At 31.2% G+C, this 16,536-nt stretch overlaps 1 protein-coding gene across 3 annotated transcripts in view; it reads right to left on the reverse strand.

Moving 5' to 3' along the window:
* The window catches only part of Set2 (SET domain containing 2), a 136,726-nt gene that overhangs the window by 98,486 nt on the left and 21,704 nt on the right, over positions 1–16,536 (reverse strand). For all 3 annotated transcript variants that reach the window (XM_076495673.1, XM_076495675.1, XM_076495674.1), the window contains exons 5-6: positions 9,600–9,676; positions 58–259 (exon numbers count right to left, since the gene is read on the reverse strand). In XM_076495673.1, the coding sequence (XP_076351788.1) occupies positions 58–259; positions 9,600–9,676 (279 nt within the window). The remainder of the gene's footprint in view (positions 1–57; positions 260–9,599; positions 9,677–16,536) is intronic.

Here is a 16,536-nt window from a genome sequence, read left to right on the forward strand (position 1 = left end):
CAGTTTATGAGAGTTCATTTTACAGAATCATATTTTTTATCATGATTATAAACATACCTTTTGTGTCTCACAATTTGGATCACAGCTATGATTGATAAATCGAGAAATGTTTCCTCGGGTTGTGGCATCAATAATTTCATCATTCTTTAAAGCCATGAAATAATAGTGGCTATTTTTGTCACTTGCATATTGCTTAACTCGTTGCTTGAAAAGTTGAGGATTAAGAACTTCTCCAACGTACTCCATGACAAAACTTCCTCTATAGTACATAAAGGTAAAATATCAGTTTTTTTTTGTTTTGTGTTTATTAAGAAGAGAATACTTACTGTAGAAGATATTTCATAAATTCACTTCATGCATGTGAAAAACTCTGAAAGCACTGCATTACTCCATTAGAAGACTGGAAAAAATTAAACATTCATTATGCTTTTTAATTATAAGAAATTTCATTGGTCAGTGGTTCAAATATTTTTCTGACAATCAAAGCTTAAAGTCAAATACTTTGGTTTTACCTTAAAAGATATTTTAGTGAGAAACTAATCCTAACTCAGTAAATACCCTAAAAATTGGCCTCTAAAATAAATCTTTGAAAATTTACTTCAGTAACTGGATAAATTTTCTTAACTTAAGCCTTCAATGCAACCAAGACTTTTTTTCACATACTTATGTTGAATGGTTTGAAGAGTGCTAAGTGCTGACATGAAAAAAAGCAAAGAAGAATGCTTTGCTACCCACACAACATTTGCCATTAGGCTGGCAAGGATACAACAGACATTGCTGGTGTCTAGACGCAAATTTCTTTAACAACAATTATAACAGAAAATACCACAAGGAAGCCAAAATAGAAGACACTTTGATATATGGCAAACGAACAAGTATATGAAGCCAAAATGGAAAGGTCCATAAACTTGTACTGATGATGTTATTTAGGGCACAGCAACTATCAGAAGCAAGAATTGTCAGTCAAGTTGCATATACAGTAGGGAATAGGTCATTAACCCTACTAATGTTGCAAGACAAATAATTTCTGACATACATGAATTGTCATGCACAAGATAAGAAACAATAAGCTACATAAATTCTATATAATAGCTTTTAAATATCAGACTGAATGAAAAGAAACACTGAATTATGGAAGACAATATCCAATCACTTTTTCATGCAGACTAAAATTTCCTTGAAAAATAGAATACTGCAAACAAGAAAAGTAAAGGTGTTTGAAACACTATGTTGTAAAGTTAGCATGAGAAGAAAAAATTTTATACACAGCTCCAGCATATAAAAAAGTCAAGGTTAGGGCCTTTAAATCAGAATCCTGTCAAAATTCTACAAACAAAAGGAGTGAAAGCCCTAAAGAAAACTAAGTACTCAGATACAGGTAGCCTTTCCTGCATAAAATGTTTTACAGTGAACATCTGACAATCAGCAGGTTATCATGAAAAAGAAATAAAGTTTAAGATTTAAAGAGAGAGTAAAAGTTTTGACAATTTTGATTCAAAGCACTTCTAACAACCGAGTATCTACACTGTACCCTAGAAAAACCTTTTAATTTGAAGATGTGGCAAAACTGTAAACACAAGATGACTGGAATATCAGAGAATGTAAAATCACTCAAAAGAAACAATAACCTGAGTAATGGTACTAATGTTTAATTAAAATCATAACTCATGAGATTAAAAAGCCTGATGGAAAATAGTGATCTATATGTAATCCTCTCTTCAAAGAATACATACTGGATCTGAAAAACAAACCTCCACACAATCATGATTAAATTGTTAAAGAGAATAAAAATAATTTAATCTTGATCAAAAGATAAAGGAGTAGTAAGACTCAACAGATGGACCAAAATTCCTATAAACTGATACAAGTCTGATTTCTGTTATCACATTAAAATGACAAAAACAGTACACTCCATCTTCATTCTGATGGGTCAATAAAGAGATATACTTAACAATCATATAGTTATATTGGATCTGACCAGTGAATTAAAATTGATTATGAAAAAAAGGTGAAATATTAACTAAACAATTAAACATTTTCAACATGAACTCAGTCAACTTGACTGACAACATTACTGCTTTGTACTCATTTAAAGTCTTTTTATATTTGATACTTTCTAACTTTCAACATAATGTGTATATCTTTACAAAATTGTGTAGTCTTTCATTTAACATCACAAGTCTTTCACAAAGAAAAAAGATTTTAGTGCAGTATTTTTTAACAAATTAAAATAAAGATTTGTCCATGAACATATTGAATATTTGTTTTAAACAGTCCATGAGTAAAGTTTTCATGTTAAGATTAATAATACTTTTTCTCATCCCAAAAAATTTTCAAATTTCCTTTGTATAATACCTAAAACTTCTGAAATACACCTTAAATGTTCATTTCTAGTAAAGCTTATTTTATCAGTTACTTATCCTAACCTATCTCAAAATAAGACTGGTCAATTTGACCAACCATGTAACTGTCAAGAAAGAAACAAAAGACTGAAATAAATATAAATGATCCTTTATTTATTTCTAGAATTATGTCAAATTGTAACATGAAACTAGATAAAATTTTTAAGTAGCTTAAAACTCCTAATAGTATACTTCTATTTATAACACTATGTAATAAAAGTTTTACTTTTTCTTGTTCCTGGGCAGAAAGTGTTATTTCCCAATTGCTAATACCTAAAGTAAATGGAAAAGACCTATTTTTTCTCTTCAAACTTTGCTTTTGTGACCTGGGTAATGAAATTTTCAAATTTACCCATTTTCCTGAACATTTCAGGTTGATTTAATACTGAGTGGCTGATAGAGAATTTTCTCAAACTTACAAGTATTTTCAAGAACTTTTTAGAATATTGTAGAACTTACAAGAATTTTCAAGCACCTTTTAGAATTTCCATAGTAATATATATTCAGGGACTCACCACTTCAGTTTAGTTCTAGCTACCTAAGTGTACACATAGACCTACCTGATTTTATAAGAGATCGTATCAAGAAGCTGCAAGCATTCTCCAGACACATTCTGCCATGTATGTGGGCCAATTTATCACAACGGATTGAGTTCTCTGTGGGGAGGCACAATGTCAAGTGTGAAACACTAGTGGATCTCCAGAAGATGTTGTTCCCACCATTGCACATAGAATCGGGGCTTATGAAACAATTTGTCACAGCTCTTGTTAAGGAGTCTGCAGCCTTCAAGTACCTTCAGGACTTTTTCCATAAGCTGTCTGAAGCAAAGGTTAAAGCTGGTGTCTTTTGTGGTGGACCACAAATAAAGAATATCCTAGAGCACACAGAATTCTCCAAGAAGCTCAGTGGGAAGTAAAAAAAAAAGAAAAAAAGAGCTTGGGGCAGCTTTGTTGCAGTGGTTCGGGGTTTCTTTGGCAATCACAAGGCCGAAAATTATGTAGAACTGGTTAAGGCTCTGGTGAAGAACTATGGCAAAATGGGCTGCAGGATGTCCTTGAAACTCCATATCCTTGTTGCTCATCTTGTTAAATTCAAGGAGAACAAGGGAGCATACTCAGAGGAGCGAGACGAGTGTTTCCACTAAGATACACTGGACTTTTAACGCCATGTTGAATCTAGTTTCAACAAAACTCAGGAGAACAAGGGAGCATACTCAGAGGTGCTAGATGAGTGTTTCCACTAAGATATACTGGACTTTGAACGCCACTACCAAGGAGCGTATAATGAAAACATGATGGGAGACTATATTTGTGAGCCGATACGTGAAAGTGATTTACATTACAGTCGCAAATCTCGAAAACCTTCTCACTTCTAAACATTTTTGTTCATTTTTGTGTAATTAAGAAATTAAGAAATAACACATACTATCCAGGAACAAAATTTGTGTTACATGGTGTAATTAATATAATGGATATTTAACATTCAAAGTGTTTCAGTTGAACTTTTCAGAGTTTGTGATAAACACAAGTTCTGACTTTCTAACTGTGTGTCAAAAACTGTTACAAATTCTTCCAAGGTAGCTGTTAAATATTTATGGAAATGAAGACTGCACTCTGAGTGAAGTTAATGATTTTCTGTTGAGAAAACAATGATATACAATATGTCATCTGATGGATGAAAACCTCAACTTCCTGTTGGTTATAGCTAATATATAATTAAACATAAAAAAGAACTATTAACAAATCCTGAAATGAAAGATGTAACAGGTAGGTGCAGTAGGAAGAGTCTGATTTTCTATTCAACACCTCTGTAACCAAACAAAAATGATGGTTATAAAAATAATGGTTTTCCAGAGCAGTGGTGATCTTATTGTGAGTAATTTACATTTAACTTTGCACTTTTTTGAGAGGTGATGGATAAAATAGAGAAAAGAAAATGTGTCAAGTGTCTCACACCAGAGGAAATTAAGGATTTTTAAAAATATTGCCTTGTAGAATATAAGAACTTAAAACTTATATAGTATTAAAATATGGATTGTTAGCTAAGAGTTCATGCTATGCTAATTGGAATAACATAAACAAAAAGTAGTTTCATAACATTTTGAATGTAAGACACTAATATCTATAATGTGCACAATAAAGGTTACCTGGGACAAGATGGTTAAAGACATCTTTCACTGATCTGTCCAGGTAAACAGTATCCTCAGATGTGTTGTGTGCAGTAAAGGTCACCTGGGACAAGATGGTTAAAGATACCTTTCACTGATCTATCACGGTAAACGGAGTGTCCCCAGATGTCCCTGACTAATTTTATGCAATTAGTGTTAACGACATGTAACTTTTTAAAAAGTATACAATCCTATGAAGTTAGGCAACAGGAGTTTTGGGATGTATGCACATAAGGCCAAGAAAGGAATTAAAAAAAATATCCATGTGTGAATATGAAAAAATGTAGTTCACTGACTGTATCAATATTTTTTGCATCTGTCTCCTACAATTTGCAGGAACTCAACTGGGGAATGATGTGTGTGCAACAATGCATAGTGCAACTCTGAGATTTCTTAATGTATTCTCGCACAAATTGCAAAGTTTTTTTACATATTGCAAGTATCCTGTAAACAAAAAAAATGACATTATTTTAATTATGTCTTTCTACAGAAAATGTTGTAATGTTCTATATTTATTTTAGCTAATTGCACTTAGAGTTTAAATATTTCAAGTGTAAAGTGATTTTTCATTTTGATATAAAAATACTTTTATCATCCTACAGTACGAGTTTTATTTGCACAGCCTTTATAACCCCATAAATTAATATCTAGAATCTTTTAAATATTCATCGTCTATTTTTCATTTTCTCTACTATATTACTAATTGTAGATATTATCATCAACATATAGAACAATATAATGTTTAAAAATAAATAGAAAGATGTACATACCTTTTAATTTTTCTTATGATACAAAAGAACTTATTATGGGAATATTTGTAATTTCAGGTATTTTCCTTTTCATATATACTTAATTTTACTATGTTATTTTCCTTTTCAATCTTTTACCATTTATTATTCATCTCGATACAAGTCAACAATACTCTTGGGGTGTATTATAGTATCTTTGAGAGATATGAGCAAGCCTATGGCAAAATTATATTACCCTTGAGCAACATCGTAAGCCGTAAGAAGTGGGGCAGTATTTGAAATAAATTTAAAAAATGTTTAAACTATCAAATTATACATTTTAAAACATAACTAATACTTACCTAATTGAGATATAGAAGTAAAACCTAAATGAAATTTAACTCTCTCTAACTACAACACATTTAGCTAAGAAAGAACCATAAGAGTTAGTACAGACAAAGCAGACAACAACTGATTTCCAATTTAAAAATAGCTATTTTCGGATTATAGTGCAAAATCTACTCTCTCTAACGACTACGTGCCCATGTGTCAAGCAACTAAATATAAAGCTCATGGAATATTATACAAGGTGGATATAACACCTATCAGGGGTTAGAAAAATTTATCTCTAGTTTCAACAAAACTCAGCCAAAAACTTTGGAACATGAATGGCAATATGGCAAGTAAACATTGTTACAGTCTACACACACATCTACCAGACTAGGGTTATATGCTTTAAGATAGCAAGTGTGAAAATTGATATTTTGAAAAGCTAGTGGATCCCACAACAACAAAATTGAAGTATTTTTTGTAAAGGTTGCTTTTGAAATAAAGAAATTAAAACTTAAATAACACAAATCTTTGAATTATAACATTATATACTGATATACTGAATAAATTCAGTATATTCTGAATCAAAAATAAATCATGAAAAGCAAGAAAGCATTACTACTGATACATAATATACAAAACTCTGCTTTTGAACAAGCAATAAGATTTAAGCCCATTGCCCCTGCCACCATGTTTAAAACTCTTTATTTAAATTTTGAATGTAACTCAGTGACTGGCATAAACGAAATTTAAAGGGGACCTGCTATGAAAAGGTTAAGAGCTTTTCAAGTCCACCTCACAAGACTAACTGCAAATAATACATAAGTGTTTACTGAGATTTTACTTACATATGAAGAAGTTTATAACTTGGATAAATAACAATCCAGCAACATCTACATAGCTAACTTCCAAAAAATGGAATAAAGTGACAAATAGAATGGTTGTAAAAAAACAACAGAGGAACTATGAGAAACCAAGAATGAAGCACTCTTGTGTATCTAGAATTTTTGAAATGCAGAATAACTAAAAACTCGTGTAACTTGAAAAAAGATTTGTAGGTTTCCATTCTCCTATTTTCTTTCAAATTACAAATAAAGTTGGCAAGTATTTACAACCTGTTTGACTTTAAAAGAACTGATTTAAGACTTATAAAATTTGACAGAAAGAAAAACTGATAAAAGAAAAGAGGAAGACGTAAAGCACTGTAGGAATTGACAAAAACAGTTAAGATGTATTTTTATTGTAGAATTCAAATACACACACAATACATAATCAAATATACACACAATACACAAACATCATAAAAAGCACATAACTAGAGAAGAGGAGACTTAAGATACATAAGTAAATGAAGGAACAGTGAAAACCACCAAGCTAAATTACATATAGATTACCCACAGTAAAAACCAATCAAATAACTAAAAAAAAAGTTTCAGCCATATATGAAGAGAATGGTGAAACCTGAGAATCACTAGGCTTCAAAATGAAATTCAAAACCTTCAGAAGTAATGAGATGGAAACAAATGTTTTAAAAATAACAAAATAAGCTAGTAAGGATGTACAAACCTATAACACAAAGTTGAAACATTACAAGATCAAAGTTTCCTCTTCTGGAACCAATGAAAAGCTGAATATCAAAGAGACAACTTACACATCCACCACAGAAGTATCTAATATATATAACTTACAAGAGTACAGGCAGAAGAAATATGTATCACCCCTTTAACAACAACTAAAGTTCTATAGAAGAGATATAAAACTTTATCTCCAGTATGACAGTGACCTAAACCAGAATTTAAAGAAATTCTAAATCTGATCCATCTGAATCCAAAAATAAAGCAAGAAAGTATTACTGCTGATACATATACAAAACTCTGCTTTTGGATGAGCAATAAGATTTAAGCCCATTGCCCCTGCCATCATGTTTAAAATCCTTTCTGTATATGGTAGTGTTATAATCAGAATTTATTTGAACCAATTCACTATCAATGTATGTCAATGAAATGAACATCATAATATATGTTATAATTTGAATTTTTATGTTGCAAGATTTAATTACTTTGTTTCAAAGGAAACTTAAAAAAACTCTTAAATTGCAGTTTTCATGTCACATGATACATGTGCTTTGAAAAATACCAACTTTAGCAGCAGTTCACTCTTTGCAACACAGGCTGACAATGTACATTTTTATGTACATAATGCCTACTCGATATCCAAAATCACGCAACTGTATTTTCTGGGAAAGAGAAATATAAATATCAACTCTTGATGACTTCTACACCCTCCCTTCTCCACCTTGCCTTGAGATCTACAACATACATGAAGTGACTTGACAACAGCATATGCAGTCATAAAAAAAGAGCTCAATTTGCACTATTCTCTACTGACAGTTAATCTGAAATTAGCCCACAGTTTTCCTCATTCATATTGTTGTCTGCTTGACTGACTATAGCATTTAGTGATTCCTTACCTAAATATACTTTACTTATAGACTCTTAAATTGTATTTAGGTCTTAATTTTATGTTTTAGTTAATTATGTATCATGTGTATTTTAAAAATCACATTTAACAAATTTAATTTTTGTAGGTTTAACTTTTTACATGAATTGTGAAAGGTCATAAAAAAATATGGCATGCCAAGTGCCATCTTGTTTTTGCAAAACATCTCTGTGGGGAGTCTACCAAAATGCCTTCATAAAGCCCCTAAAGCTATCACTTGATGTACAGGCATAAATTATATCAAAAAAGAATTTGAAAGTAAAATAAAAAATAAATAAGTGAAAAGATAAATATGTGAAGTTATGCAACTAAAAACATGACTATTCTAATGGATTTCTATGAAGGGTTAAAAGGTATTAAACACATCATTAAACTGTTATAATAGACAAAATTAGTAATATAGTAGAGAAAACAAAAAATAAAATACATTTACATTGAAACAAATTTGATATTAATTTATAAGATTTTAGAAATCATACAAATGAAACTGGAAAACCATGGGTTAAAAAAATTTTATATTATACAATAATTTTTTTCTTATTAGAAATGGCACAAATAAAAGGTTTTTTCGAAAGCAATATGAAGACAGCAACATTAACTACTATAACAATTTGTAGCTGCTAATCATCAGTTTAATGAGAATGATATTAAAAGTAACCAAAGAACAGCATAAACATCAAACTGTATATAAATGCATAAAATATAGAAGGCCTAGGTATATTTGAGATAATTGTGGTAAACAGGTCCAAAAATCAGATGAAACATTCAGTTCAGAGCCAATTTTACTTCAGCAGCCAAAGATAAAATTAACTGTCATGTCTAATAAAATAACCAAGAACTGGCCAATTTCAAGTTCTAAACTAGAGAAAGGAGCTACTGCCAATGATGTGCACACACACACACACACACACACGTATTCTTATTGTAAAATTTGATTAATATTATACACTGCCAAACATTCACAACTTTTCCTGACAACATTCACAACTTTTCCTGACAACATTCACAGCTTTTCCTGACAACATTCACAACTTTTCCTGACAACATTCACAACTTTTCCTGACAACATTCACAACTTTTCCTGACAACATTCACAACTTTTCCTGACTGCCACAACACAACATTCACAACTTTTCCTGACAACATTTTTTCCTGACAACATTACAACTTTTCCTGACAACATTCACAACTTTTCCTGACAACATTCACAACTTTTCCTGACAACATTACATAGCATTTGATGCTTAGCCATTAGTAACAAATAACCAAGTTATTTCAGTAAAAAGTAATAGTCAATGGTTAATACTCTATTTAGAAATGGAATTTGAATGTACAACTTGTTTTCTAACAATAAATACATTAATTATACCATACAACAATAATCTGTATCTCCTCTAAAAAACAATTATAAAAGAACAAACACAAGACACCACACACACAGAAAAACTACAGTTTTTTTTTTATCAAACTTACGAAGGGACATCTTCAACACTCTTTAATCCCCAGCCTTTCATTTCTGTTTTCAAAGGTTCAGTCTTTATATATCTTTTCTATTAAAAAAACATAATGATAAAACAAAACATGAGCATGATGACAGGAAGCATTTATTAAATGTTTCAGAATCCTCACATTTCCATCATTAGTGGTCTAGAGGTACAACACAATATTAGTAATTACACCAGAAGGACATAGGGGTAAACAATACAAATATAAAAATAAAACATGAGAAAATGAAATAATTTACCACAAATGATTTAATTAAATTAACATAAGTTTAAATCAAACAAAGACTGTTTTGTTTAGAGACAGAAGGAAAATTGTTTATTATTTATTTTAAAAGTTCAGTGTTGTTTGTCAAACCACAGAAGATACCCTCTGTAACCAAACTTCCTTTATACATCCACTTAATCTTGGGGAGGCAAAGCTCCCATATCATGAAACAGTTAAAGATAATAATTAACATTTACTAATCAATCTGAAAGTTATTATAAAACCGAATTTCAGACTAAAATTTTTTTCCATAAAAAGATAATTTGCCAACTCCTTATTATTCACATATTGTATATTTATACATTGGCAGAGACTGTAAGGCCTCCTATATTGATGAAACCAAATATCACCTTAAAAGCATGCAAACATGTGGGCATATCTACAATAACTGAAAGGATGGTTATAAATTTTCCTAACTCTACTATCTATCAGTACAATACAGAAGCAGAACATGCAAGTTCCCTCTCTAACTTCAAAATTCTGTCAACAGCCAAACATGAACTTCTTAAAAAAGAAACATTACAAACCATTTCATTTTCTCATTTTATATTTGTATATTCAAATTGTTCACTGTTATGTATATATTTGTTATAAATACAAATATTTGTTTGTTTGTTTGTTGTGTACCTCTATAATACTTATGATGGAATTCTGAGGACTGAAAATATAAGCAAACTATGTTATTTACTTATATTAACTTCAATATATAAAACTTAAAACATGAAATTTATAGGCCTATAATTAAATCCCGATTCTGAAAAAAGTTATGTCCATCAAAATATAGATATCAGAACTGACTTAAAAAAACATGTTCAATAAGAAAACTAACATTTGAAATTACTTTTCACAATCAAAAGATCTAACTATGCCAATGTGCTCTTAATGATGATAAGACCACTTGAAGATTTGTAGATGGATTCCAAATGACTTTTCATATAATTCTGACTAAGATCTAAAATGGACTAATTATGAGGAATTTGAAGAAAAACATTTGCTACCATGCATCAACTTAAAGGCTCTATTAGTTCTCAAAATGTCTTCAACACTTTTACCAGTTTAGCCTTTTTACACCAACAAATCATAAAAATGCTTGTTTTTTCCACAACAGTAGAAAACAGGCACTGGGGGAATTAATTCTTTTGAATAAAAATTAAAAATTATCAGTAGTTTAAGGTTATTATAATTAAAAAAATTGAGATGAAGAAAATACACTGTAATAAAAGTGAAACAGTTTATTAAATGAATTATTGATTCATTAAAACAATAAAATAAAATTAAGATTTAAAATTGGACAATTAACTAACCCAAAATAAAGATTAACTTGTCTTATACATTAATACTTCCAATACTGGAATTTATCATGATGAACATGGTAGTTCTACTGATCCTTTTCATAAACAAAATGTTTCTGTAATACATACCGTAAATCAGCTTTTAACTTTCTTTAAACATTTATAACATTATGTCTCTATCAGAACTGAAGCATTCCACGACTCAGAACATGTTTGTATTTTTACTCAATTTTTTCTTTCTTTCTTTCAGGTTGCAGTGCAGGTTTTTGCACTTGTTTATCTGGTTAGGACTTATAAGTCGCACCAAACTACTGTTGACCTTATTCAGAGAATTTGGGTAAAGCTATGACATCCTTGTCCGCTTTTTCTCAAATTCATGATATTCAACATGAGTGCACAAAATTTGAAACATTTTCACATGATATGTAGTTTCTGCTTTAAAATAACAACTCAGTTTACTATGTGTTTCATATCTTATGTTGTGAATTTCTTTAAATTTTTTGTAAAATGTGGTTTTTTAGAAAGACATTAAAAATAATTCCTGTCATCTTAGTGTTTCCTTTTCTTTTACTGTGTGTCCAAAACTGTCTAAATGTATCCAACACTTATTTTTTAAGTAAAAGTGAAACTTCTATGTCTGTTATTCCAATAATGACATTCAATTTTAATGCCAGTTAATGTCTATTTTGTTTACAGTTCAAACTTTATTCTCACCATAAACACATCAATGAACTTAGCTGAATTTTTAATGCTCTTGTTGCATATTTATAAAGCCAGATAAACTGTAGTAGTTGAAGGACATTGTCAGTTTTTTATGTATTATTATGCTACGTTTTTGGTGTATTACTTGATTAAATAAAAATTATTTAGTGCTGGAACAAAAAGAAAAAAGAAGACCTAGGTGAGTATTATATTTCATGTTTTTCATGTATATTCTTTGTTCATTATTATAGAAGTAACAAAAAGGTAAAAATCAAGAACTTTTTAGGTTAGGTAAGGTTGAATTAGGTAAAATATAGAATAATAATAACAATAAAAATTTTAATGATATATTCTCTTGAATAGCCTGTGTATTACATAACTTGATAGGGTAATATGAGCTACATGTTTGCCAAGTGATTTACAACTTGCACAACAGGATTAGTAGTTAGACACAGTTCAAAGGGCAAAAAAACAACAAAATTTAAGTAGAAACAGATGTTTAGTGTTACAAGATTTAAAGTACTTAGAATAAATAAATGTAGTATTATGTTAAAATTTGAAGTCATTTAAGAAAAAAAAAGGGTAATTTAGATTTATTTTATATATGTTTATGATGGTTACAATGTCAGTGAAACTGACCAACCTCCTACAGAATTAGACCAGATAAAATATAGTTTCACTAAAACAAAATGTTTGACATTTATTTATGAGATTTGAGAGATTAAGCACATGAAATCTGAGAATTTTCAAATGAAAAAAAAAGTATTTTTAATCTTAGCATGAAAATTCCTTTGCACTCGAAGAAGTCAATATTGTGACTCCATATGTTCATGGAAAAAATTTTAGCAAAAATACTTTATTGCAAATTTTGATTTTTGGTCTACTAAATACTTAATGCTTAGTTAAAGCTTCTGAAATTATGAAAATACACACAACATATTAAAAGTTACAGTATTAAAGCTATAAAGGTAAGTTTGGGGCCACAAACATGGCTGTTTTGACTGCAATTGTAACAAGAGAATTTTACAAATTATTTTTTTACTAAAGACAAACATTTTAGTTAAATTTAGAGATAGTAATGCTGGAAAGCTTACATTTCCTGTCAACTATGCCAGTCATCCCTAATTCAGCAGTAAGTGATAGACTACAGGGAAGGCAGCTAGTCAACACTACCTACCAACAATCTTTTGCTATTATTTTTACCAATGAATAGCATGATTGGCTGTAAAGTAATAATGCAACCTATGAATGAAAGGACAAGTATGTCAACTGATGACAATTCAAGCCTGTGACTCACAGATTGTGAGCTGAGCACCCTAACCATGCCAGGCCTTAATGATGCATTCTGGAAGTGTTGATAGAACTTGTACCTTAATTATAATACAATACTCTACAAATCGATGGGTCAGATTTAGCCTAATGTTCATAAACTAATTTCTGTCACCATCTTGTAGTATCTAGTATGATCTGTTAATAAAGAGATCCAATTATTTACTTAAGAATTGCCAATCCATGATACATTCATGCACCATAACAAATGTTTTAAAATAATTCCTCTTTAGGTTTATCTTTTTTAACTTGATGAATTTTGTCTTACTACTCTTTAAGCAAACCAATTCTACAAACTCTGTTGATTTTATACACTCCTTGGAATACCACAAGTTCAAGGTTTAGAGCCATCATTTAAGAGACTTAGCTTACACACTCATCATAGAACAGCCCTTTGAAACAGTTGTAGGTTTGGAAAATAAACACAGAGAAGAAAGAGGTACTGATTACAACAACAGACAAATATGCAAGTTCACATAGATAACAGATGAGGTTCTAGAGGAAAATTTTGTGAAAAGACCTAAAAGACATTTATTTTGGTTCTCTCCTCCTTCAGGAAGCAACTGATTCTCCAAGTACAGAGAAGCTGATTCTGTTTTTGAAGTATGGAATGATGAACAAGGGTTGTGAAAAAGAGCTTATTGGGCATGTTTTCATTAATATACATTATTTACTTATTATATACATTTTTTTATAACACAAAATTAATATTTTCCTAAACTGAAAGTCCTCATCCAGAGAAGAAATGTAATCAATATCCCTTTTCTTCAGACTTTACCAAAAAATCTGGCTTGATCAATTTGAAACCAACTGCTTACCATGTTTACAAAAAATTGCTATAATGGTCACTTTGGCCTCAAGCTGGGACCTCAAAACTGCTTCTGAGGCCATGGCCACATAGCCCATGTTACTCCTGCACAAAGTTATAACTGAACTCAGAGTTGTGTTTGTAGCTTTAAAGATGTGGTCATGCATAAGGAATAAGCCCAGGGTAGAGAGAGATAGAGATAGACAGACATTCAAGTTTATGTACATATACAGATTTCTATTTCACAAATTTGAGTTTTCTGTTCATGTGGCATTCACGGAGACATTTTGATGAAGTGCTGGACATTCTGACAGCTCTTTTCTATTTGTATTAGAGAAGCCCCTAAAAACCCAAAGAGCTGAAGGAATTCAGGGAATTTTAACAATAAAGTTGGAAAATCTTATTCATGTTCAAAGCACATGATGGCTAAAATACAAAGTAACTGATGTTATATCACAATTTTACAAAGTTAAAGAACAGTACATAGTAAACATTGCTGAAACCAACAGAAGGAAAGGTTAGAAGCAAAATAGTTTTAAAAATGCTAATATCTGTCAAGTTTATCTTATATATTATGTTCTTTCATTAAATCCCCCTTTATACTGGCAAGATTATAACTAAGTTTTCAAAATAACAGTGCTGATTACTCATTTGCTTTGTCTTGGGGTGAAGCTGCATTTGCAGAACTGCATGTTATAGTAAAAGAAACTAAGACAGATGAGAAAGTAGGGTTGGAATGAAAAGCAGTTACTCTTACAAATGCCAAGAATGGCATTTAATTCTTTACTCCTCACAGAGATGTGTACATGGAAAAATTAAAAATGTATCACAAACAGATCTGAAGACTTAATTAAAAACATGACATCTAATTTTAGTTGCTTGAAGGTGTTGAACCTCAAAGCATGGCCTAACAGGTGAATGACTGTTTCATAAGGAGGAGCTGAGCACTTCATGCAACCAGTGTTCAGAACATTTAGGAATGCATGAAATGCTTAAAAAAACAAAGTTTAATTTTGGAATTAAAAACTTAAACAGCATTAAATCCAATTTTTACATAAATTTTAGAGCAGAAAGAGAGAAACTACATTAATACAAGTTTTAAAATACTTTCTGTAGCATAATTTTAATCATCATAACTCCCAAGGATGACTAAAGGGTAAGTTCAAACATCAACGTTAGTCACCTGAAGTTGGTCTTTACAGTCCTGCTTTTGAGTTATTTTACATCACGGCCATTTTCCAATTTGAATCGAACTAATTGTACTTTAATTCTTAAAAAGGAATCACATTAAAAAAAGGTCTAATTTACAAATTAAAAACTTAAATAGCATTAAAACGATCAATGGACTTTAAAAAAACTAAAACATTTGTAAGGTGGACACTGTCACCAACACCAATGACACTGCCCAATGTTACAGATAAACCTTGGGACAAAACATGTTTATAATGGTGCCATTGTTGAGAGTCATAACAATGACAAGACAGTTAAATGTGGCTTATTGTGACCCGAGTGTCACACAGACAATACATTAGTCCATCAGTTCTAGATAAAAGAAAACAATGAGTTAAACAACAGTGGTCAGTGTGTATTCTAGTTTGGACAACTTCCTCTTTCTGATCCTCACTGAAGCAAGACAGCCAAAGTCCAAAAGAAGGTTTTATTTGAAATAGCTTGTTTTCAAGTTGCTCACTCCAAGTTGACTGCAAACTGGCATAGAGTCAAACTGTAGAGGGGATTCTTTGCACAACCACTGAACCACAACAAACCATGGCAGAGCTCACAGAGTTACCTGATTTCAAACCATCTGTATAAATGGGAAAGGAAATGGTTAGAAAGATGTTGAGCAAATAAAAGATGGTACTTCCAATTGGGAGTACATGCTTCTCTCGGATGACTTAAAGAAAGGTCAAATTTAGGAATTGTAATAAGCCATGGTGGGATGAGCGGAAGAGTGGATACAGCAATATTATCCAAGGAGAGACCAAATTCATCCAATTTTGCCTGGATATGAAGGCCAACTGAGGAAGGAAAACACAACCTCAGGTGGGATGCTGTGGCAATGATCAAAGTTTCAAAGCATGCAGCAAAGACAGTTTCAAACATTGGAAGTGTAGAAGATGTTCATGAGACTGTGACAAATTCTGGACTGGAGAAATGCAGAAAGCCCCAGGGCAGAGCTGAAGTCTCTGATGATGAATGGGGTCCAACATCTTCAATGTTAACATTGTGGCAGAGCCATAGACCAGTGACCCATAGTCTAGTTTTACTCGAATAAGAGTACAATATATCAAGTGGTGAAAGAGAGGTCACAGAGGATGTTCAGTGCTTTTGCACATTTAACCTGTAGTTGTTTGATTTGAGATATAAAGGTCAGCTTATGGTCAAATATATGCCCCAAGAACTTTGTTTCAGGGACTATGAGCAGCACGTCACCATCAATACGGAGTTCAGGATTTCATTGAATGCTCTGTTGTGGCAAAAGTGCATGCAAACAGTTTTAGAGAGAAAG

The sequence above is a fragment of the Tachypleus tridentatus genome, chromosome 3, assembly GCF_004210375.1.
Source record: "Tachypleus tridentatus isolate NWPU-2018 chromosome 3, ASM421037v1, whole genome shotgun sequence".
In the NCBI taxonomy this organism is placed as follows: Eukaryota; Metazoa; Arthropoda; class Merostomata; order Xiphosura; family Limulidae; genus Tachypleus; species Tachypleus tridentatus.